The 24,068-nt window shown below is 35.0% G+C and overlaps 1 protein-coding gene across 2 annotated transcripts in view; it reads right to left on the minus strand.

The window, feature by feature from the left end:
- Positions 1 to 24,068, minus strand: part of DMD (dystrophin) — a 767,992-nt gene that overhangs the window by 351,705 nt on the left and 392,219 nt on the right. For both annotated transcript variants that reach the window (XM_062488103.1, XM_062488102.1), the window contains 3 exons: positions 19,480 to 19,627; positions 17,377 to 17,526; positions 4,687 to 4,851 (listed from right to left, as the gene is read on the minus strand). In XM_062488103.1, the coding sequence (XP_062344087.1) occupies positions 4,687 to 4,851; positions 17,377 to 17,526; positions 19,480 to 19,627 (463 nt within the window). The remainder of the gene's footprint in view (positions 1 to 4,686; positions 4,852 to 17,376; positions 17,527 to 19,479; positions 19,628 to 24,068) is intronic.

The following is a 24,068-nucleotide window of genomic DNA, read 5'->3' on the forward strand; positions in this document are numbered from 1 at the left end:
TTTTACAATTTAATAGTGTTCATGGTTTTATTAACTTTTTTTTGTCAGTTTAAACTGACATTTGTACATGCTTTAGAAGCTCAGATGTTGCCCAAAGCCTCAAACTACACAGAACGTTCCAGGGACTGTAGGGCTACAAATCACTGGGTATGTTCCTTGTTCACCACAAAGTCTTACTCCACATGGGTGACCAATGAAGATGATGGACTTGTCCAATCTCTTTATGTCTTCATCTTCTATTTTTCTGTTTTCTAATTGCATTACTGTGAAGTAGGAAAGCTCCTGTCCCTCTGTGTATGTTTGCACTAAACTTATTATTCAAGTGTAGGAAAAATCAGGTATTAAGCATCTGGAGCCATGAATTATGTAGCCAATGAACATTAATTCCTTTGGTTGCAAGAGTCTTTAAATAGTGAAAGGTTTTAAATTAACTTGGGACCCCCACCACTGAGACATCCAGGGTGAAGGAAGACCAACAGGAGACTATTGGATCTACAGATGGCACCTATTTTCTGCTTAACTTGTCTCTATCTCTTTCCCCATCTCTCTCTCTCTCTCTCCCATCTCTTTTCTAATTCATTCTATCTCTCTACCTCACATTTTACAGTTAAATAAAATATGTGCTAATGACTTCAGCATATTATCATGTTTGCACCTTAATTTGAGTAGAGGCATCTCTCAGTAATTGAAACGTAACAACTCTTATTTTCATATAACTAATTTTCGCTCTTCCCTCATTTTTTATGTGGTGACAAAAGTAATGAACTAAAAAGGGAGAGGGCATAAGTTATTCAGCATAACTACCCACACCATTAAATTGTGAGCTTTGCTTCCAGCATGGGACGAACTGCAAGGTCAGAGGTAATGCCCAGGCACTGTCACAGGCATTAACATCAGCCACAGATGCAGCAACAGGCACTTTGGATGCAACTCTGCTCTTGGGGGAGTTGGGATTGCTGCTGAAAGGATGCAAGCTGTGCTGTGCCACTTAACCTCTAGGCTAGAAAACGGTCCTGGACATTTTGTAATTACTAATAGAGATGTAGTTTTAAGAGCTGTAGGAGGGATTTTAATTGTCACCAAGCCCAATTATGTATTATGTCTTCAAAGTCTTACTTTGTGAAGTTCTCTGTAACAAACAACATGCAATAATTTAGCCTTTGGCTGCACCTTTTTTTTACTCTCATAGAATTACTTTTCTGCCACCATTAAAAGTTAACACTCCTGGATATTTTATCTAATTTTCCTTCTAAATAAATTTAGTGGACTTCTCTTTTTAACAGCTGATTTTTGCATGTGGAAAAAAGATATGAGCTTTTAAACTGGTATTAATTCACAGAAAGTGAAAATTATCAATGAGAGATGTGGAAGTGAAATTCCAAGATATTCTCCTTTATATGCTTATTGTGCATGTATTATATAGACCAATATTATTTAAAAAGTTAGGTCAGATTTTCGGATAAGGACCTGCATTTATAATACCCCTTGATTTATGGAAGAAAATGCAATGACAGTTGCATGTCAGAAGCAAAGGCTGCTATGTTTTTCAGGGAAATCATTGTATTTTTGGAAAATTCTTTCAGAATATTGATAATTGGTATTCAAATGCACTTTAGTTTGTGTATCGAATTTAAATTACAGCTACCACAAATTTCTGTAATTTAAATTTGCTAGATATAAGTAAAAATGCTAGAAACCTGCTTTAAAACAAGCATATTACTTCAACATAAAATTGCTAACTAGCTAAAAACACCCCAGCTATCCATTCAAAATAAACACATATCCATATCCTCTTTCTCTTCTACATATCCAATCCCACATGCTCTTTTCATTTATTCCAACCTGCATCTGAGGTCAGAAAATTTCTAACAGTCAATATTTTGTGGCTTTTAGAAATGAATATCCTTCAAATACTTAAAGTTTATACCTACTCATGTTAATTTCAGAACTCTTTCCCTGAAAAAAACAACTTAGAAAACAAAAAAGTCAGGAGAGCACTTAATGTCTGGGGAGAAAGGAGAACTTAACTTCACATGCTTAATAACAGTATGAAGAATTCCCATTTCATAAAAGACAATTTCATAAAAGACAATGCCTCAAATGAAATTGGAATTAAAATTTGCAAGCCATTATGTCAAATCCTATAATCAAAATAGTCTGGTTTTCCTGAGGACTTAAATGAATCTGGCCTTTTCCACTCCAGTGCTATATTTACAAGTGTGATGGATAGTTTTAAACTTCTTCATAGCTTCCAAACTTTTAGAATGTCCAAAGAGATTATTTGTAAAATTTTGCATCCAGTCTCTTTTCTAAGACTATTATCACTATGCTTTTCATTCTTCTATGTGATTATAAGTGTCAATCTTATTTCTGAGAAAAGGAGTTATGAAATCTCATAGGAGATACTTTAGATACTTTAATATTCTTTGGATATTGGTGAAAGCATTTAAATTGTTGTAGAATAAAAGTTGAATATTTATACAGCATCTAGGAATATCAGAGAAAAAGACACATCCTTTTCATGGGCATGATATACATCCTTACTTTTTTAAAGGTACGCATTAGCCATTGCAATTTAAATTAATTTAAATTGCAATTGGGACAGCAATTTAAAAATTCACATAAATATCAACATTTCAACAATGATTTAAGAGGATGTGTCTGTTCATGCTTGACCCAGTGTAGGACAGATAGCATGTTAGCATGGGTCTGAATGTTTGAAGTTGAGAGTAAAATTGAACACCATCAAGAATAGGCTGCTTTCCTAAATTCTATCTACTCCTTCTTAATGTGTTTTGTAATTACTAATGGTCTTACTCTCTTTAATCTTAAAAAAAGATTCTGAGGGTATAATCTGCCTTGAGAGATAATTAATAGTCTTAAACACAAAAGTTTCTCTCTGTCAAAAAAACCCTACAGTCTGGATAAACTTAATTCAACATCTTAAAGAAGTTAAATTATGTCTTTTCAAAGCAATCCACATAGTTAACATGCAGATAAGAAGCAAATATGCTTCATATGATTATAATCCTTATAATAATAGTAGTCCTTATAATCCTTAAAGTCCTTATAATCACAACTAAGTGATCTACAACCAAAACTGGTCAACCTTTTCCTTTATCCTTTAGGAAAGTGATATATATTTAACTGCGAAAGAGATATGATGGAGTCTTTCAGAGAGAGAAAGAGTATTTGACTCTCTTTGGAGCTCTTCATTGTTCCCCCACCTCTCAGGGAATGACTTCCTCCCTCCATTCCAGGACTACAGATTTTTTATTGTTTTTTTCTCCTGTTCTTTCGAATGTTTTTCAGAAATATTCTAGTCACACCACCAAAAAATGGAAGAGCTAAGCCGAACATTTCTCTCACAATAAGTATGGAAAAACATAGTCCTATAATTTGTAGAAATTTAGCCCTATTTTCATTTTATATAAAATTCAATGGTGAAATCATTTTAGAAATAAAGGGACAAAATAGAAAAAAAATATGAATCACCTAAAAAATTTTGTTAAACTACAGAAGATAAGGACTTGTATTTTTCTTGAAACCAAAATTCCATCAGTCAATCAGTACATATAATGACACTGGCAAAAAGCTACACTAATTTTATCTTTTAGAAAAGGAATGAATGCCATTGCTGAACTCATTCTGTCAATTATAGAACTGCAACAGGACTTGAGATTGTGTTTTATATAATGTGGTTGTATGGCTTAAAAATGTTTGGCCATTAAACCAGCTCCTTAGCAGAAACTAAGTTAAAGTAAACTTAATAAACATGCTCTGCAAAATCATACATCTTCAGGAGAAGGTATTATTCCATTTCACGCAAGACAAGAATTTTTAAACATTTATTTTTTTTTATTTTCCACTAAATATTGCACCATCAAATTGATACAAAACAAAACTCAGTGTCTTCTCTTTGATGTTCACCTATGTGAACATGATGCTGAGCTACCATAAACTATAACCTCAGAGATTTCAATTCTCTATTATACTTTAAATATTTCCTCAGTTTATTTGAAGACCATAAGTAAAAGGCAAGCCCAAAAGGTCTAAGTATACACTCAGCAGGCCAGACGATTATAGACAGCATTTTTCTTCAGCCTTAATTTCTCTGGCCTCAGTCAACCCATATACAGACATTTTTTTATACTTAAACATATATCAAAGGTCAGATTACAAGTATTTTTCTTACATTTATTAGATAATTTATTTATTAGAATTTACTGATTCTGGACTGTTACCTGTGCAATTAAGTATCTTTCCTTGCAATATCAGAATTGCATTATGGTCTTAAATATTCTGATTTTCATGTAGTGATAATAGCTTCAATGAAACAGCTTTAATGATTCAACACTGATATTATAAATTTTCGTTCACTTTATATTAAAATTTGATATATTAACTTCTGGGACTATTGTTTTATGTATATAATATGGCAAAAATAATATGTTATACTTATAGACTATCTTGGAACCATTCGTTCTAATCTGCCCTCTCACTAAAAACCATTCAGCAGAAAAGAATAAAAGGTTTCCTTAATTCATAGAGCTTTGAACTTCTGGGAACTACAGTTGACATCTGCCTCAAAGTTGCATCATTAATAAACACTATACAGCTGATGCTGCAACTGAATTGTTGACCACTAAGTACTCCAGTGCTTTTTTAAAATGCAGGAAAATTTACCTTAATATCAAAGGCTCCTGGCTGACCCACTTTGTTGTAAAGCTCTAGCTGGTTCTTGACAGGAGTTACCCACAATATCACCTGATTTAGATGCTGATCGAGTTCAACAAAATCCTTTAGAAGAATCTCTATTTCTTTTTGTTTTTCTGGAAGATCTTTGGACACCTGAAAAAATACCAGAAGCCATTGTTTTAGTAAAAAAAAAAAACACAAACAAACTGCAAAACAATTTAATGCTGCACATATATACATTTATATAAAATGTTAAAATACAAGTTTTAAATACTTGAAGAAGGGAAGGAAAGAATAGACCCAACCATCAAATTGTTATGGCAGGTATCTTGTGTTTCAGTTGAAACACAGTCTGTCTAAAAAAAAAAAAAAAATAGTAAAAAAGCAAAGCACACATACAGAAACCTAAAATAAATTTAAAAAAAAAATAAATTAAACCTTAACATCAGGCTTTTCAGTATTTTTAGTAAAATAAAATGTTATCTTGGTATACTCATTTTTATTTTTTTTTTTCAGTTTTTAATCAAGAAAAAAAGACTGAAAACATTAAATTGATCACTTGAATTACAGCTAACCTTTCTTGACATCTTGAATGTAGGTATTTATAAGCATGTACTTTCTTATAAGGTGTTTAGAGTTGCCAATTGGATCCATATATGCATAAACAGATGCACACAGTGAAGAAAAATAATGAAGAAACGTATCATCTATGCAGGTCAGGCAACTTGATTCTCTGATTTGCATTCAAAGCAGTCAGTTTTTAAACTAAACACATTCTTCTATGCCAACGATATTAGAAATTAGGAATCAGTGAATGGCACAGTTCAAATTCAGCTCTGAAACACTTGGAGTAAATGTAGGAACAGGCTGGCAATAAATCAGCCAACACAAAGCTCCATGCTGTCCTTCCCAGGCTGTTTTCTATAGCTAGAGAGGTGAGGTGTCACAACACTACACAATGGGAAACATTGCAAACATACACTAGGGGAGAAACCACCTGTACTTTACAAGAAAAGAAAAACAAAATAAAAAAAGAAATGGAAAAAAGCAGCAGTAAATACAGGGCTTGGGCAGATACAGAACAATAGCAGTTCATCAGTAAAATCAGCTAAGAAATACAGTTAATTTGCCATATCATGAAAAGTAAGGTTTCCCAATTTAACTTTTCTAAGCATATTTTTTTTTACCAAAGTGACACTCTTAAAAGCAGCAAAACATGAGATTTCTGAGGCACATGAGATAAAATATATTCCCTGCAAAGTTCAGCAGCGTTAATGGTAGCATTTCTATCAAACTGCCTGGCTACAGAAGTATGAGTGTCCTGTACTTCTAATCCCTAATGAGGAAATTTTTCAGAAGACAATAAATCCAAACTCAGAGTCGTATAAGCAATGAGTGATACTAAAACTGAACCACCACCTGCTGGGAGAATGCAAGGAACCCAAGGAACTGTCCCATGACGTGTACGTTTCTTTAAAAATTTGGTGTGAGAATATTGATTTGTATGTACTAAAATAATCCCTCTACATATCCCTTGCATGCAATTTTTTTAGACTGGATGTAAGGGGTATTTCTTCAAATTCAAGGAGTTGATTTGCTATATATTACATTGCCTCCATTGTTCGATATAGCCACCTCCTAACATCCTATTTTATAATGACTAATCCATGAAGGAAACTATTTTTACTATCTTCCTAATATTTTAAAATATAACTAAAAAAACTGCTTTTCTAGAATGGCCCCAGAAAAGGAAGAAAACAATTAAAAATGCATTCATTTCCCTTATGTATTAACTCAAAATTTATGCAGACCTTGGCCTAATTTCATACAAGATTGGTTTCATCTTTCTTACAACTTTTGAATGTTAATCTCTAATGTTTACTAGCTTTAATATTAATGTAAATAAATTCCACAGAAATACAACTGAAAGCAAATAGGTGGTCACAGGCAGATAAAAATCCAAGCTGACTTCTGAAGATCTGAAATTTAAATTAATCTGCTTCCAATCAACATTAATCGAGTATTTTGGATGTAACACCGGAGAGAAAAAGAAAAATTTGTATAGATATTCAGGTGAGGAAGAGAAACGGGGAAGTAAACAATTATATACTAAGGCATATTCCATCCAGAACAGCAGAAGATGAATGACTAAGTTTTGGTGACAGGCTGTGCTTTAGCCACTGTTTCCAAAATATTTATATATCCCATCTATGATGAGAAGTAAACTGTAATTTAAGCAAATGTAGCCTCTTCTTACAAATTGTCTCCTGCTCTAAAAATATAGGATTACAATATTTTAATATAAAAATAAAAATTCTTTTGTAAATATGAATCAGGTAATTATATATGGTAATTTATACCTAATTTTACCACAAAGAGAAAATAGAACAACAGTAAATACATAAAGAACTTTCACCAATTCAGGGCTACAGATAAGCATTAGCAAGGCAACTCCTTGTAAAATCCATGTGTCACATACATCCCCCCATGTGTGGGAATCAGAGCCTTAGATTCTGTTATCAGGGATTTCATTTGCTAGCTCTTTGTGGTTTGTTTGGTTTTTTTTTATTTTTTTTTTATTTTGTAAGCTCTGGCATAAAGCCTTCAAGGTGGCTAATCAAATTAGAGCCTGATGAGTTTAAGGTAATTACAAGTCTGCCTATCAAGCCAAGGTACTGTTGCAGACTGTCTCTGGGGGGACAGATTGCTTCCTGAGCTAATTCTGCAGCTCACCAGAAGCATAAATTGGAAAATCTCCATGGAGTAATGGACATGGACATGATGATTGTCTGTTCAGATTTATGTCCTTTGTGTGTCAGAGGAATATATGTGGAGATAGGACCCTGAAGAGTCTTCCCCACTGTTTTACACACATCCTTCCAGCTTCTTCTTCTTCACAGCTCCAGGAGCTTCACCTCCGAGGTGGGATTCCAATGCTGGTGGGAACTACAACAGTCCCACAGCTGCTGTTTCTGGGCTCTCTGAATGAGTTCCTACAAATTTGTGGATGCCTCCAGAGATGAATGAGCAGCAGCTAGTGTCCCACTTCAGTACTCTCTTTTATATTTTTGCTTTGGGCCTTATCCTCCTTTTATTCACTTGTTGTCTTGGGGCAAATATCCAGTGTTTATTTACTTTCATTCCCTTTGGTATCTTATGTCTTTCCCTCCTATTCAAGAAAGACAGCTAAGTTTTGTCAGAGGATGGTTGAAGCTCTTTTCTAAGTGTGACAACCGAAAGGAACAGTGGCCATAAGGCAGCACCTGCAGCAGAGTGAAAGCATGGCAAACATGAAATGCTTTCCCCAGGGTCTGCCTAGCACTGACACATGCCTGATGAAGCAAGGAATACAGGGTGCAAATAAAATTGAATGGAATAAAAGATAACTTCAGCTGGAACATCTTTCTAAAAATCTGGGTTGTCCCTTTCAGTAAAAATTAAACATTTTCAACTTTGATCGCACCAGATCAACATTGACAATATGCCTTGGTTTGAAACCAAAGATGCAAAATAAATTTGCAAGTGGAAACACCAAAAATATGGATTATACTTTCAAAGACAACATATCTGAGTTCAACATCAAAGGACTATATAATTTCAATGTTGTGTGTCAAACCATTAATCTCCAACCATGTGATACATCTAAAATTTTGTACTTTAGTTCAAGTGCTAATTAAGTAAGATTAATTGGAAGGTTAGTGACAGAACAATGGAAAAGATTTAAGTTCTAAATTGTGAAACAGCAGAAGAGCTTAATTTTACCAACTGACACTGGTCTTTACAATATTAAATTTTATTCTAACCTGAAACTATCAGACTATTTTCCACATAAAAATTTTTACTTAGTCTAAATTTTGCTCTTTTAATTAAAACACATACGCACACAAAATCCACAAAAAACTGCCAGCCCAAAAAAGGTAACATCTCTCAAAACATGAGAATATCTGAAATTGGAATAATTGCATACTTTCTAAACCTAGGTCTTCATTCTAAGTGTTTCAATTTCTTCATATGTATTCTAAAATTACTTGCATTGCTTGCTTCTGTTGCATCTGAACCTGATGTCTTGCATGATTTTCCCCCATAAGTAGCCTAAAGAACACAGTACTCTGTTGATTCTATGCCTACCTCAATCTGATTACTTTGGTGAAAAACCTTACCTATGCTCATCTTGGCAGTTTAGATCTCCTCGATCCTTTCCCTTGCTCCAATTTTTCACTATTTCTCACTTGAGCTTTAGATAGTTATTTTTTCAGTCTGCACACAGTTGTGTGCATGCGCTAGAAGATGAATTAGAGCGCTGCAGATGGAAAGGAATATCAGTTCTTAATGATTACAGGTATAAAGGAAGGATTTTTATAAAGTATGCCACCTGATGTAAAACCATATTCTCTTTGCCCATTCTGTTTAATTATTATAAATATCCAGAAAGCAGATTAAATTAAAGCAGTGTCAATTAAAATAATGGTTGTGGAGTTACAGCTCAATCTTATAGCTGAAGAACAATGCTCAAAATGAAAAAGTTGAAACTATTTAGGTAGAGACAGTAAGTAAGAAATATCAAATATTGGGGAATAGTTTTGCAGAAGTCAGAAATCTTATTGCAAATGAATTAACTTGAGTAGTTATATTACTAGTAAGTCATCACTATAAATAATAGTAAGGAGAGCCACTGAAATGACTTGGACATATTGTATTTTGAGTGACTGATGCCTAATTTCAAACATCATTTCTCTTTTGCAAATCAACCTCTTTCCCTGTTTACCTGAAATGACCAAAGAGAAAACAATGCAATTATTACCCAGCTGTTTTAGAATATAGATAAAGACATGCCAACATGTAATTTTTCAAAAAAGAATATGAAGAATTTTCTTAGTGTTAAGTGGAGAGCAAAGAAATCCCAAATCCCAGCATTTTAACAGCAGTGAAAATATGTCAGTTTCTTTCCTGCAATGCTAGAGTACCCCTTTTTCTTGCTGTCTCACCAAACTCTAATAGGACAGCACATATAAATGGAACTTATGTTGAGGAATCTGAGAGTGGATTAAAGATAAACTGCAATAAACATGAGCAAAAGTATGTTGTGGGATATCTGTGAAAACTTCCAAAAATCTTGGTTTTGTATGCTCCCCTTGGGAGGGTCACTTCAATATACAAAGCACTTCATGATAATGGGCTTCAAATATAGGATAACTGATAGTGTCAGGTTTAAAAAAATCAGAACTGTTTGCATAGAGAAAAATTAAGTATTCTGTATGAAGAATTGAGGAAGCTTTCTTTATGAATTGCTTCGCTTACTAAATGTAAATCAAGCAGTAGCTTCTTCTTTACCATTCCATTCCTGAAAAAATGCAAATATTAGGAGGGGACAGTGACTGACCACACTGCAATCAGCCCAGAGCAAAACTGGACTAAAAGCACGTTTGACGTCATTCAAGGAAGGACTTGGATAATGAAGAAATAACTGAAGTCATAACAACTATTAAATGCAAACTTCAATCCAGACTTCTTGATAAATCATAACTGACACTTCCATAGCACTTGTAAGATGATTACACGAAACAGAAATTCTTACAGCCACTATTCAGAAAGTTTGATCTGCTCAAAATCATCGTCCCTAGATCATGTACTAAAGAACAATTTAAAATTAAGAGGGAAAAGTTGGTTTATATGCATCATTTCTTCATGAAAAACAATCAGTGTACAAAAGAGTTTTATATCAGATCAGTTTACGATGCCATTTAGTTAATTAACTGAGCCATTTGATTTAGCAAACTCAATATTGACTTTAAAACAAAATCTATATAATTCCTTTAAACTCATGAATATTTATGAACCATAGTGTCTCTGACAAAGAGTAAAGACTGTATTATTAGAGGAAGATTAAAGCTAGCTACTAAAAATATGTATAACAGATTTTATTTGCTATATACAGAAGAATTTTATTTGCTTTGCATATAGCATTTCATGTGTGCTTGCAAGGCTCCCAGGACCTGACCTTGGGAGGTGTTTATTTGGTCTTGTTTTTTCAAAAACTTCTCAAAGGAATATTTGTAATATTTTCTTATTTTTATTTAAAAAATACTTTTTCCCCATCAATGCAGAAAACTAAAGCAGTCCAAAAAAAACCCAATGCTCCAAATATGTTTTCTGCTTCATCTGTCTGTCTAGATTTTTAAAAAGCAAACAAACATATTCCCCACCCCAAAGATTTGCTTTGTTTTTCCTCCATGGTAATATGATCATGTATATCACAATCTTCTGAATATCTGCATTTTTATATGTAATACTTGTAACTAATTGCCATTCATTCTGCTCTCCACTCTCAGCTGTTCTCCTTCGTCAAGGACATTTTTGAGCACAAGTTCCTCCACTTTAAATCTCTGCTAAATAATCTAGCCCAGGAATTTATTTTCTTTGCATTTTTTTCTTAACTCAGTTCTTGAAACCCAAAAGCAGCCACAAAGACTTTATACTCTAGTTCTTTCAGTAATTCTTACTAAAGGTTATTCTGACAGAAAAAATATTTTAAAATAAATGTAAAATGCCCTAAATGTTTGTTCCCTGGTTTACAGCAGAAAGTACCACATATATCCCTCAGGTTACACACAGCTGTGTGCGGGACTGCAGTGGTTAAGGGCTTACACTTACCCACAAAGAAAGCCAAACTGGGCAGTTGTGCTCAGAATCAGCTCTGGATGGGTTCAGGGTGGGAGAACGAGAATTTTTGGGTGTGTGACAAGACTATCTTCCCTTACACACACTGGCTCAGTTGTAAAAACCCCCACCCCAAGAAGGCCATGAACACGGGACATTCGTGTCAGAGGACACCATGGAAGACCCCCAAAGTGTCCCCCATATTCATTCCTAAGGACTGACTTGCGCACATGAGGCAAAGCGGTACAGCAGATCTGGAGTCTGTTGTGAGAGACTGTGTCAAACTTCTCCCCTGGGGGCCACCTGAGCACTCCCACTTGGCCTGGACATGTATTAATCCATGGAACTCTGTTTCATGGGACCCTTGCCACTGAGAAGACCAGAAGAAAATGATCAACATGACACCATCAGGATTCACAAGGAAGTTGTGGCTGCACTGAGCTCTCCCCTCAGTCTCCTCCAGGCTGAACAAACCCAGTGCCCTCAGCCCCTCCTCACACGGCTTCACCATCTCTGTGCCCTCCAGACCCTCCACCATCCTCACCGCCCTCCTCTGGGTGCTCTTTCCCAGCTTTAATGTCTTTTTTGTATCGTGGCACCCCAAAGTGCCCCCATCACTGGAGGTGAGGCTGCCCCAGCCCAGAGCAGAGCAGGACAATCCCCTCCCGTGCCCCTCTGGCCGTGCTGTCCCTGATGCCCCAGGACACGCTTGGCCCTCCTGGCTGCCAGGGCACTGCTGGCTCAGATTCAACTTTCCATCCACCAGGACCCCCGGGTGCCTTTCCCTGGTGCTGCTTTCAGCCTTTCCTTCCCCTGTCTGTGTGTACATCCAGGGTTGAGGAAAAGTTTAACTTTATTTTAGACTATTGCACTTGTGGGAACTTTAATTACATAGGCATGTTGTTGTACAGACAGGTTTATATAATTAAAGTACAATCTTTATCTTGTAAACAGCAAAGAATAAAACATTGATTTTAGGCCCCTATGGTCTTCCTTAATAGAGATGGATGAAAAACCTGACAGACAGTGTCAGCTTCTGTCTTGGAACTGAAGTTTTAGAGAGCCCAAACCATTGCTGTTGATTGGTGTGCAGTACTACCTGAGCATTGTTCATTACAAGTGAAATCTCTCTCAGATGCACAGAACATTGTTGTAAAAAGATGTGTAAGGATTTGCCTGAAGTTACATATTTGATGTCAAGCAATTTAGCTGCATCAATATTACTTTAAAGTAGCTGTCAGCACATATGTATTGAAAATTAGTACTTCTTGCATTCAAAGTACTTAGTATAACTTAAATATATATGATTAATATATTCTGGATCTGTAAGGCAAACAAGAATAATAAGAAATTTTAAGCTGGTATGTAAGATAGCATGATATAGATTGCATATAGGTACACACAGGTATTTAATTGTGCTTTTATAGCCTCAATTTTTAATATAGTTTTTTACCCCTGCATGACTTGACTGTATTTCATAAATATTTTTCTTTGTTTAGCTTTTAGAATTTTAATTAATGCTAGCTGCTAACAATACACAAATTTAATAAAAATCAAACAAAACTAATTAAACCTATATATACTTGTTTATTAGAGCTTGTGACATTCCCACATTTGTCCAATGAACATGTACATCAAATTTATTTTTGCTATACATGAGGACATTTTTTGAGTATGGGTGATGATAACATCAATGTGGACTACATTTAATTAGCCATCTATGATAAAGTGTCACAGATAATTTAGCATAACAAAATACTTTATTATATTTAATGGAATCAGGTCATTCATTAAATGTAAGTAAGTTCAGGAAAATGTCAACCTTCTGATCCCCAAAATGCCAGTTATACTACTCTTATTTCAAATTGAAAGAACAGAAATTAAACTGTAGTGTTCATTTTCCAATATATTTTCCCCTCCATACCACAAATAACAACAGTAGCAGTTGCAGTAGTTCCAACTGTGAGCCCGAATTAAGTAGCACTGACATGCTGGAAATTTTTTGTCATTGCAGGTAATCTATGAATTATTTCTACTCAAGGCAAGTTATAATACATGAACTATAACCTTGTTATGACTTTGTGTTTCTGCACTTTTGGGCCCATCTGTTTTTCTCTACACTTGATCAACCAAGCTAAGACAACCTACGCCTGTTCTGGTGGTACAGAAAATGTTCACAAATTATAGCTATGTCACTCCACTCTAATTTTTATCTTGTCCACATAGCACAACAAATTGATTTGCTGTGGCAATAAACAGTGAAATAGTCTCTTTGGTGTCTAGTAATTAGAACTAATACTAGTAGACAAATTAAAAGGCAGCAAAACAAAATGTCTCCATCAGGCACTTATAATAACCTTCATAATACATACAGTAGATGTTGTGAAGACTAAGGTGGATAAATGAGGAGAATGCTGATTTTGGCATCCAGCTTACTTTCAGATAATTTAGCTCATCGCTCCTGGCTGACACCAGATCAAGAATAATATTAAAGAGTAATAAACTCCTTCCAGCAAACCTCTGATTCCATGGTTCATTGGTCTCAGACCTAATCTATCAATCCATTTACTGCACTGTAAAAGGTAAGAAACCCATTACAGTTCTGTTACATGCCATGGCAGGTGGTAGATGACAAGAACTGAATTCATCACAAACTCCAGTGTTGAGTACTCTTTTTTATGCTTTGAAGCACTAGGTGGTTACCTTACTTGGCCATCACAGCAGAGGATACTATAAGCTTTGAAAATAAATGAAAAATTCTTGATGTGAAAGCATAAAAATGGTCATAGAACACTTCATTTTTCATAATACTAAGACTTCACAAAGAATTTACAAGAAATAGTGGCTTTGGAGAGCATACAATAAGTAAAACCAGGACAGAATTTTAAAGTCATGCCTTTCAAATGTGGGCTTTGATCTTCATTCTCTGCTTAAACTATGCTGTATTAGGTAACAGCCTATTTGAATCACCATTTGATAAAAAAATGTGTTAAAATTATTACTATCCAAAGGAAGAAAAACTCTTAGCGTATCTACTCTCAAGGTCATCGGAACGTGATATAAACACCCAAAAGCAAAGACAATTCTGAAGTAAAAGCTGAAAAGATACTTTTATGTGACTACAATTCCCTTCATACTAGATTTCTTTTCTAGGTGGTTTCTATTGCTGTAGGGCAACGGTTTCTGTGACTGTAAAGAATGTTTGAACATGACTTATTTCAAATATGTCACCTTGAAGGTTAAGACTCACAGGTGTTGTCCCCTGTTCCCCTGCTTGCAGATCAAGGCAAAAAAAATTGTGATAACATTAGGAGATATTTGTCTACATTCTCAGCTGGTGCAATTTTTCCCAGCTTCTCCGAAGTAAGCAGAATTACTCTGGTGTACACCAGATAAGGACCTAGCTTACATTATTTATGTAACTGTCATGTATGTTTCATATCTTGAAAACAGTATCATCCTCCAAAATGGGATAATCATAAATGGTAGATCGTTACATGTTCATTTCCAGCAGAGAAGCCAGAAAACAAAACATACAGTTTGAAACAAAGGATTAAAGTATAGGATACACTCTTAAGATGAGGTGGAGGCAGAAAAGCCCCAGAGAAATCTCTGTGTGATGATGTTTGTCTACTGTGCTTTGAGGAACACAAAAAAATATTTCCTCATCAAAACCACTGACTACAGAATCATTCTCAGGTGACCTAAGAAGTTTGCCTCATATAAAAGTGCCCATCCTGTGAGCTTTGGCTCAGAGCAAATATCTGTGGTGTTTTTCCAGTGCTTACATATCTACAGCTAAATGAAGAAAACATTAAGTTCCTCTGTCAGGCTAGCATAATTTTTTCCCATGATTTCTACTTTTAATTCAGATCCTAGATTTTCTGGGCAGAAAGGGAAACAAATAATTGAGGCTTCTTACACAAATCATGAGTGTAGCAAATAACATACAAATAAAAAAATAATTACTGTTCCCTTCATTATCATTGGGAAAATCTTACTGAACTCCAAAATGAGCTTCTGACTTTTTGTTTTGTTTTGTTTTCTACATCGGTCAAGATCACAGAGAGAACAGAAAACCTGTGAAAGATAACAACTTCTAAGAAGATGCATGGATTTGAGTATTGTAATTTTCAAATTCAATTTCAGTTCATTAAAAAAAAAAGGACAAAAACCCCACAACAAACCACTGCATTTTTCATATTCTTTACATTCAGAGACCAAAGGAGAATGAGAACTCAGTTTTATACATCTCCATTGGTAGACAAGAGAAATAAAAATTATGTGGTTAAGTAATGATCTCAAATGGAAGATTACTTTTCTTGGTTTAGTCTCTTTTGGTAGTAAATGAAGTTTTTCAAGTAAGAAATTCCAAGAATAATTTTCTTGCCAGACACATTAGATCTAGGAGACATAACAATATAAAAAATCAGTAAATTGTAATGATTCACTAAACAGTAGTTTTGTCTCCCATATTTCACCCAAACCAAAGTACTTCCAAAAACAGCCAAGGTTGCTCTGTGACAAGAGACCTGAAGCATTTTTGCATCAGCCAGCAGAAAATGAAAATTCCAAGTTTTTAGTTATATCACTAATCAGAAAAATGCTACATTCAGTGACAAATTGCAGATTTTCTTAAAATATTCTTATGTAATCTGATTAAAAGGAAAGTTTTTATTTCCTGAAAACTAATGCTGTCTTTCTAAAATCAGAGCTTAGGTATTAACATGGTCCCTGAATTCAGCTATGTACATGCTTCCTGCAGCCAGTAGATAACATTATTTTGATCTTGAAGTGCTCTGAACTCTTCTATATACATTGATTTCAGATGCTCATTTGTAGAGAAAAAGATACTTCTGTCCATTGACTGAAATAATGATTTATGTGTCCAACCTGGAGTTTGTGAACATAATCTATATTTATTATCCACTTTTGTTCTGAGTCATTAGCTAATATTCTGAACTTTGCCAGACTGCTCCTGTTAGGAAGAAATGAGTAAGAGTACCACATCAAGTTCCATTGTTATTTCTCAGGTCTGTGCTTGAAATTCAGTGGTTCTTATGGAAATGGTGACAAAAAAATCCAGGATGCATTATTCTCGACCAGAAACTCCATCTTGACTTTTCAGGAAGGTACTCAGAAGATTATTTTCTCAGTTTTTTCACCCCCAGAGCTAAACACAGTGGGTTACTCCTTTTTGCCCCAGCATCCTAGTAACTTTAACAAACAGATACCATAGGTTACTGTCCCTGACTCTGACTTTGCAATCAGTCTGAACAGAAATCTTTCAACTGATTCTACCTTGATCATTTCCAAGAAGACTAATCTATACCTTGGGTAGTAGTCCTCTGGACGATGCTTTCTCTCATTTCTACCATGCAAACACTCAAATTATCTACCTCTCTTTAGAAGATTTGCTACACATTTTCACCAGTTTTCAACACAAAAAAATATGCTATTTCAGCAATAAAACAGAACAAAGTCCTCTCTTCCCTCTTTCTCTCAGTATGGAGATCCCAGAAAGCAAAATCTGTGGTACTTTGCTAACCAAAAAACAGAAGTGAATGCTTAGGGTTGGAAGAAGTGTGGTGTGGTAGGTGAAACAGTGGTTGCAGTGCTCACTTTGGGATTGAGTACAGGAGAGGTTTGGGAAACATTTCCATAAAGAAAATCAAACATTTGCCTCTTACACACCTGAGTCACAAAGCCTGGAATATTTGCTATTCCAGCAAAAGCACCAGTCTACAAAAATTATGCTGTACATTCCACCCTTAAGTAGAAGAACTGTAATTTAAGGAGTATATTTGAATGCATCATCATCACTCTAGTCACTAATGGTCTTGGTTTGCTATCACTGTTTCTTACAACAATGCATTGTACCCATTTTTCTTCCTTAGGTTCATTATGCACACAAATGTCTGTTCATACAGAGAAAAATTATACCTACCAGAAAATATATAATGCAAATATCCACTGCAGATTAAAATTTTATATCACAGTTATATCAGTAATATGTCTAACCTTTAACAAACGATGGTTAGCCTCCTTCAGTGTACTCTCAAGCTTATGCTTTTTGTCTGGGTTCAGTGATGCACTTCCAAGTGCTATTCCTCCAGTTTCATTTAATCGTTTCAGTATTCCCTTGTGGGGCGGCAGATCTCCAACTCTTAACTGGAACAGACAAATACAGCAGTTAAGATGAACTGTGGTAGGATTTTCAGCTCTCTTATCTTGACCCTTATTGATTTGTGTATCAGCCAAAGGAATAAACTCAATTCAAGACAAAATAACTGTTGCTTTCTGAATGTAGAAGGCTAAAAAAAAAAACACCCAAAAGAGACTATATTGGTCAATCAAGTCTACAGAGAGTTCCATGCGACCAAACACAGGGTTTCTCAGGATATTAATCACTACTATATTATAAATTCCAGACCTGGATACTCAATACTTCATGTATATCAATTTTAATCATCTCATAATATGGTATGGAGCAAGAATTTCTGAGAAGTGTTTTAATATTCTCCAGTCTGTGAACAGTCACCCAGATGGTATGTGGGAAAAAGCCTTCCACTCCAGTTTAACCTCTTAATCTAGAGTGTTAAAAAAAAAAAAAAAAAAAGAAAGCAAGGAAAAAAAGCCAAAAGAGTATGCAAGGCAGCATCAAAATCTACCACTTCTTGACCACATATGTTGTTACTGAAAAAGTATTGTCAAAATAACTTAATATGTTCAAATAAGATTAATGTTGCTTCAAGGGTTTTATTGTTCTGGAGTTTTTCCTTGTTTGTTCTTGATTATTATCAAAAGCAGGTAAGTATGAAATGAGCCATGCTGCAAGGTAATGCATTATTATTTGCTCCATTAGGATACATTCCTTTTTGTGCAACTCCAAAAGACAGTGGACTGTAAAAACAAGATACAAATAAGAGATGCTAACATCTTTAATTTTGGATTATCTATCCCTTAGGAATACTATATAGGAAATATTTGTGCATGTGAAGAGTGGAGCCTTCCTGGTTCTAAACAATCTATTGAGTCTTTAAACCCTCAATCACTTCTGCCAATTTTAACATGCACCTAGCACCCCTTAAAAGTATTTCTTTGCCTTGGATCTGATATCCTCAACAACAGAGCCTCACAAATTCCCTGACCAATTCAATGTCATCTTCTTCTAAACAGAAGGACAAACTCACCACATGGTTGGGTCTCCATTCTCTGAAACAATATTTATCCTATTTTTATAGAAAAAGAAACTTGAAGATAGATTTTTACTAAATAATCCATTGGGTTTTTTATTATTATTATTTTATTTTATTTTGTTGTGAGAAGGACAAAACCAGCTGAGAAGTTTTCTTCAGATTATTTAATGCTCTATTCATCACCAACTAAATTTGTTCAACTTAGATTTACAAAAAAGAATAACTAAGTCCTTATCCTCAAGGGAGGAAAGGAAAACCTTTAGGCATATATTCTATAAGCTATATGCGTTTTCCAATTACAGCTTAATTTATTGTACAAGTCATTAAAAATAATCATTCTGCTGAACACATTTCAAAACCTAAACAGAAATTTCTGTTCAATATATTTATCAGCAGTATCAAACTCTAGCATATTCATGAAAATATTCTAGCCCTTAAAAACAAATATTTAATATTCTGATGGGGTTTTTAAGTCTTCTTAAAAATAAGTCGCCTAGATCTTTAGTCTAGAAAATGTTGCAGTGATATTTTAATGAGCTGACATTTATAATTATGCATGCAGTTCTGGATCCTCTTGTGAAATACTGAATATCATTTAATAAGTGAGAAGTTATAAAATGTTAACAAGATACCTATAGAGAAGCACAATGAAGACGTGTTCTGAATTAAGAAATGATGATGGAAAAGATAATGATTAACTTCCCAGTTTCAGGATATTTCTCTATCAGTAGATTTTCCATTACTCTACTGGTTTTAATATGATCAATATATATTCGTACCTGGGTTTTGAAATTCCCAGGTTTGATTTGTCTAAGTTATATGAATGCTGTATTTGATGTCAGAAACCATTTCAGAAAATAGCTTTTAATTTTCTTCAGTGTAGAACTGATAAAGTAAGACATTTTAAGAATAGAGCTTGCAATACCTTTACTTTGCTCAGGCAGTCTCTCAACTGGTCTTCATTCCCTTGTTCAAGGGGTGTACAAATAACGCTGTCTGCTTCCTCTAACCATAAAATCAACTTGTGCAAATCCTCTTGAAATTCTGATAAAATATTCTTTTCTTCCTCTATCCTGGAATAAAAATGTGAAATTAAGGTTTCCATTTTTTTTTTATATCGAAGTGCTTATCCATACTGAAGGATGACAGATAACTACTTCTTAGAACTTATACTAATTATTTTTATAAGTGGGCTACAGATTTTTTCATATCAAAAAATATCAAACACTGACACCTTTCTAACATGACATTAAATGTAATTTAAAAGAAAAGATCAAGGTGTAATTTACAACACAACTAAATTTCCAAACTTCATTTTCCAAATTACATATGGTAGGTGTCAAACAAGCACACCAGAAATAAAGCAGCTAATTATTCAGACTAAAATTCTGCTTGAAGTAACAGCCGGGAAGCCCAGTGTCAACAGCTAAGAATTCTAGCATCAAGTGTTACCAAACTGAACCTGTAGAAACTGACACAGACTCACTTGGACATATTAAACAAGATATTTTAGTAACTGTGCCATATAATTCAGTGTTAAGATTCACAAAAAGTATGTAAGGTTCAGTTGATAAGTAGGAATAAGATGGGATTCACAACACCTAACTTTAGATGTCTACTCTTCATTTGTCTCCATCTACAACTCATCTGCTCATTTCCAGTATGGCTGTATAAATATACTGAGATATGATCTTTAGTGCAAAAGATTCTGAAGTTATCAACAGATGCAGGCAAAAAATTTCAAGAGATGCAGGGAAGAGCACTGGTAGAATGTGAATGCTTGGGACTAACATTTGGAGTGGGCCCTTCTAAAGGAGAAAAATTATGTTTTATATAAAATACTTGTAGTTTATCAACCAAACCTATTCACACACTGAGAAATACCTGCATGGAAAGATAAAAGATTAAATACTTATCACAATTAAGCAATGAAAAGCAGATCCTGCAAGATGGAATAGTATTTTTATTATGCCAATTTCCTCCCATAGATAACTGGCTCAAGTAGTATTGGGGCATTCACACTCACACAAAGGCCTGAAGGTATTAATCCCTTCTGATGAGGCGTAACTGGCCCAACTACACTGATAAGGACGGACTGTTTTACAAGGTGTCACAAACAATCAAAAATGCACAAACTGCCCTCAGACTCATTTGTGGAGCCTTGCACCAGAGGACTGAGCATGAGCCACAGTGTTGAACTGCCCCCTCCCCAGGGGAGGTGCCTGGGCATTCCCACCTGAACATGAATGTATTGAACTTTAAGTTATGCAGACTTCCCTCACCCCAGTGGATGAAGACTGAGATCATCGCTTTGGCCAATGGGCACTGAAATCACAACAATTGAATCTTGTCACCTTGATCCACTGACAGGCATTTCTTCTTCACTATCTACTCTTATCCTTTCTTTTTCGTTATTTTCCTTATACATTTTCTGAAATGTTGTCTTTGCACTTCTGTATTGGTTCATTTCTATAGATAATGACCAAAATGGCTACAAACCTCCTTCCCATTGCAATCAAATTGTTCTAAAACAAACCTGCCATGTACACACAAATAATTGGTCATTGAGTGTCATTTCACTCTAATCTGCCCCAAAGGATCAACTACTAACAGGAAACTCAGATACCCCTGCCTTCAGGAATGGGTTGTAACAATATCCAACCTAAACCTCCCTTGGCCCAGCCTGTCATTCTATGCTGTCCTATCCTTTGTCCTTGGGGGAAGTGACCAAACCTCACCCCTTTACAACCTTATTTCAGGGAGCTGTAGAGAGGGATAAGGTCTCCCCTCAGCCTCCTTTACCAAAGAGAAAGTATATTTTTAAAACATACGTTTTATTCATTGCTAGACTTAGAGCATGAAAATTCTGGTTTTAATTTATATATAAATTGAAATGTTTGGCAAAATTGTGCTGCTTTGAACAGGATCTCAATATAGTTCTAGATCAAGTTCCTGGTTTAGATCTAGAATGAATTCTAAATCAGCAGATTTGTTTTAGTTCTTAAAACAGTATATCTTAATATTTACTAGACATATGAGCCAAACAGTATTCATTTTTTTAAGCTCAGAAACAAGTTACTCTGCACTATCTGCCCACAGTTTAAACAAACATAAGCCACTGGTGACAAATTGTTCTTCAGAGGAAAAAGTAAAAGTTTATATTTACCGTGTAAACAATAAAATAATATAAATATATTTGCACTTATGTATAAACCATGGTTATGCCCATATACACACACATATACATATTTATACAAACAAATACCTGAAAAAAATGAACACTATAAATGACAGAAAAACCCCAAAAAACAAACAAAAACCCCCCAGCCCTCCTTTCTTGATTTTGTCTTAGATTTTCTAATGGAATAATGCATGGATATTTTCTTTAATTATCATTTGCTCAAGATTTCTGGAAATGCAACTGATAACAACAAAAAATGCTGATGCTCCTAGAGACAGGATTATTCCATGTACTAATATATCTATTTACTACAACTCTGGTTCTCTTATGGAGTACTGTTATGCAGATAGAATTCTTTCCAATACACACAGATTTAGAGTTTGGTTGCACAGGTCATGCAAAAAAGAACCAATGTCACAACATCACACTTATTACACTGTTCTTTGCTGAGAAGTGTTCATGTTCATGACTTGAGAGGTCATATGCACTTCTCAAGCCAAAACAAATCATCTAAAACCAGCTAATCAAAACATTTTTTTCTGTGGGAGTGAGTCAGATGTTAATCTATGCTGAGATCCATAGCACTGCAGCTACAAAAATGAAGATAAACTAACTTCCTGTAATCCTGAAAGCAGAAGCACAACTTTGAATCTTTCTGAGGCAGTATCCCTCCCTGCTCCAGTTATGGAAATTTGGGAATCAAGCATCCAGTGTTATACCACAAATCACATAATAAAACCTCTGTGTCTCAACCTGACCAGGTATTCCAGAACCCAAGCTCTCAGCAACAGGTTCCATTTTTCTGGTTTCCTCTCACTTCTACTCATTTGTGAAGTGCATAGCTCAGAGGAGGCATCATGTGATGGCACCCAAGGACAAATCTGAGAAAGATCCAAGTTAAAATACGTTAATTCTGGCACAGAAAAGGCATAGCATTCAACTCAATATAACCAAGAGCAAAATTATTGAGCAGCATAGTATTTTGAATGAGAAATCAAAAAAGATTTCTTGTCTCCTAGAAGAGAGAGCAATTGGCAAGATTACTTTTTCATTTTAAGTATAGTCAGTTTTATCACCTTATGAATTGAGCTGCAACTCTTAAAACATTAGAAGTTTTCCTAGCAGTTTTCCTACTTTAATGACTGATTTAAATGCTGATCAGTAGAATAAGGATGTTTTTAAACCAAGACTTTCTGGGAATTCTTTGAAAGATTTTTTTATACACATACACACACACACACACAAACACACACACACGCGTGCGCACGCGTATTTCATATGTCTGTGTGTGTGTGTGTGTGTGTTTCTGTGTGTGTGAGTACACACAAAGGTTTCAGAGTTCAGGAAAAAAAAATTCCATAGAACTACTTCCTTATTCGAATCAGGAACAACATGCAGTAAAGGAATTTAAGGGTTCATTGCAATTAATAGGACATGCAGGTGCACCTTATAATTTACTTTACCATCTCTTCTTGACCTGCTAGAATGTTACTTCTAGTAAAAATTATACCCTGCAAGACAAGGGTCATATTATGCAAGACACTAAAACAAAGTGCTCTGTGTTAGCTGAACTGGTTAATTGAATTAAAAATAAAAGTTTCAACTTAATGGCTGATTACACCTTCTGAACAAACTGATTTCTATCAACATAATTACCTTTGGAACAATAGATACATGCAATTTCTAGGTGTTTAAATTCTTGGTGGCAATGCAAAATTAACAGTCAGTTGTTACTTAGGGAGCATGGGCTTTCAAATCCAAGCCTAAAACAGCTGGAGTAAGGAACATGAGCCACCAGACGACTCAGACATGGAGGGAGCAAGAGAAAGCAGTGGGAGTATGACTTGCTGGAGAAGCAGGTGACTGAGGAATAACATGTAATTCCAGCAGCTGGCCCTATGGAGATCTAAGCATATCTACCAGATCTATGGTAGATCTAAGCAGATCTACCTCCTGCACAGGTCTTCTACTGCCTTATCCTTAGAAACAAACCTAAGTTCCCAAAAAAGCTTTTAAGCTCCTTCTCTGTTGGCAAAAGGTTTATTTCATTAACCCTGAAGAATAACCCATTTTGACTGATGGAAAATTCTCAGACTATAGCAGAGAAGCACAGAATTTCATATGCAACTTTTTGTCTTCTACACAACTTTTATTCTTAGGTACATTATTTTGTATTTTCCATGGCAAAACACAGCAGATTTCTGTTCGTATTTCTAAATTCATAGGGCCCCTACATCAAGTACTCTGAATGCACCTCTTTTTATAGGAAACTTGCACACATTATACTTTTGGAAGCAAATGCATCGATATCAGCTTTTATAACTAAGCAGTAA

This window comes from Cinclus cinclus, chromosome 2 (genome assembly GCF_963662255.1).
Source record: "Cinclus cinclus chromosome 2, bCinCin1.1, whole genome shotgun sequence".
Taxonomy (NCBI): Eukaryota; Metazoa; Chordata; class Aves; order Passeriformes; family Cinclidae; genus Cinclus; species Cinclus cinclus.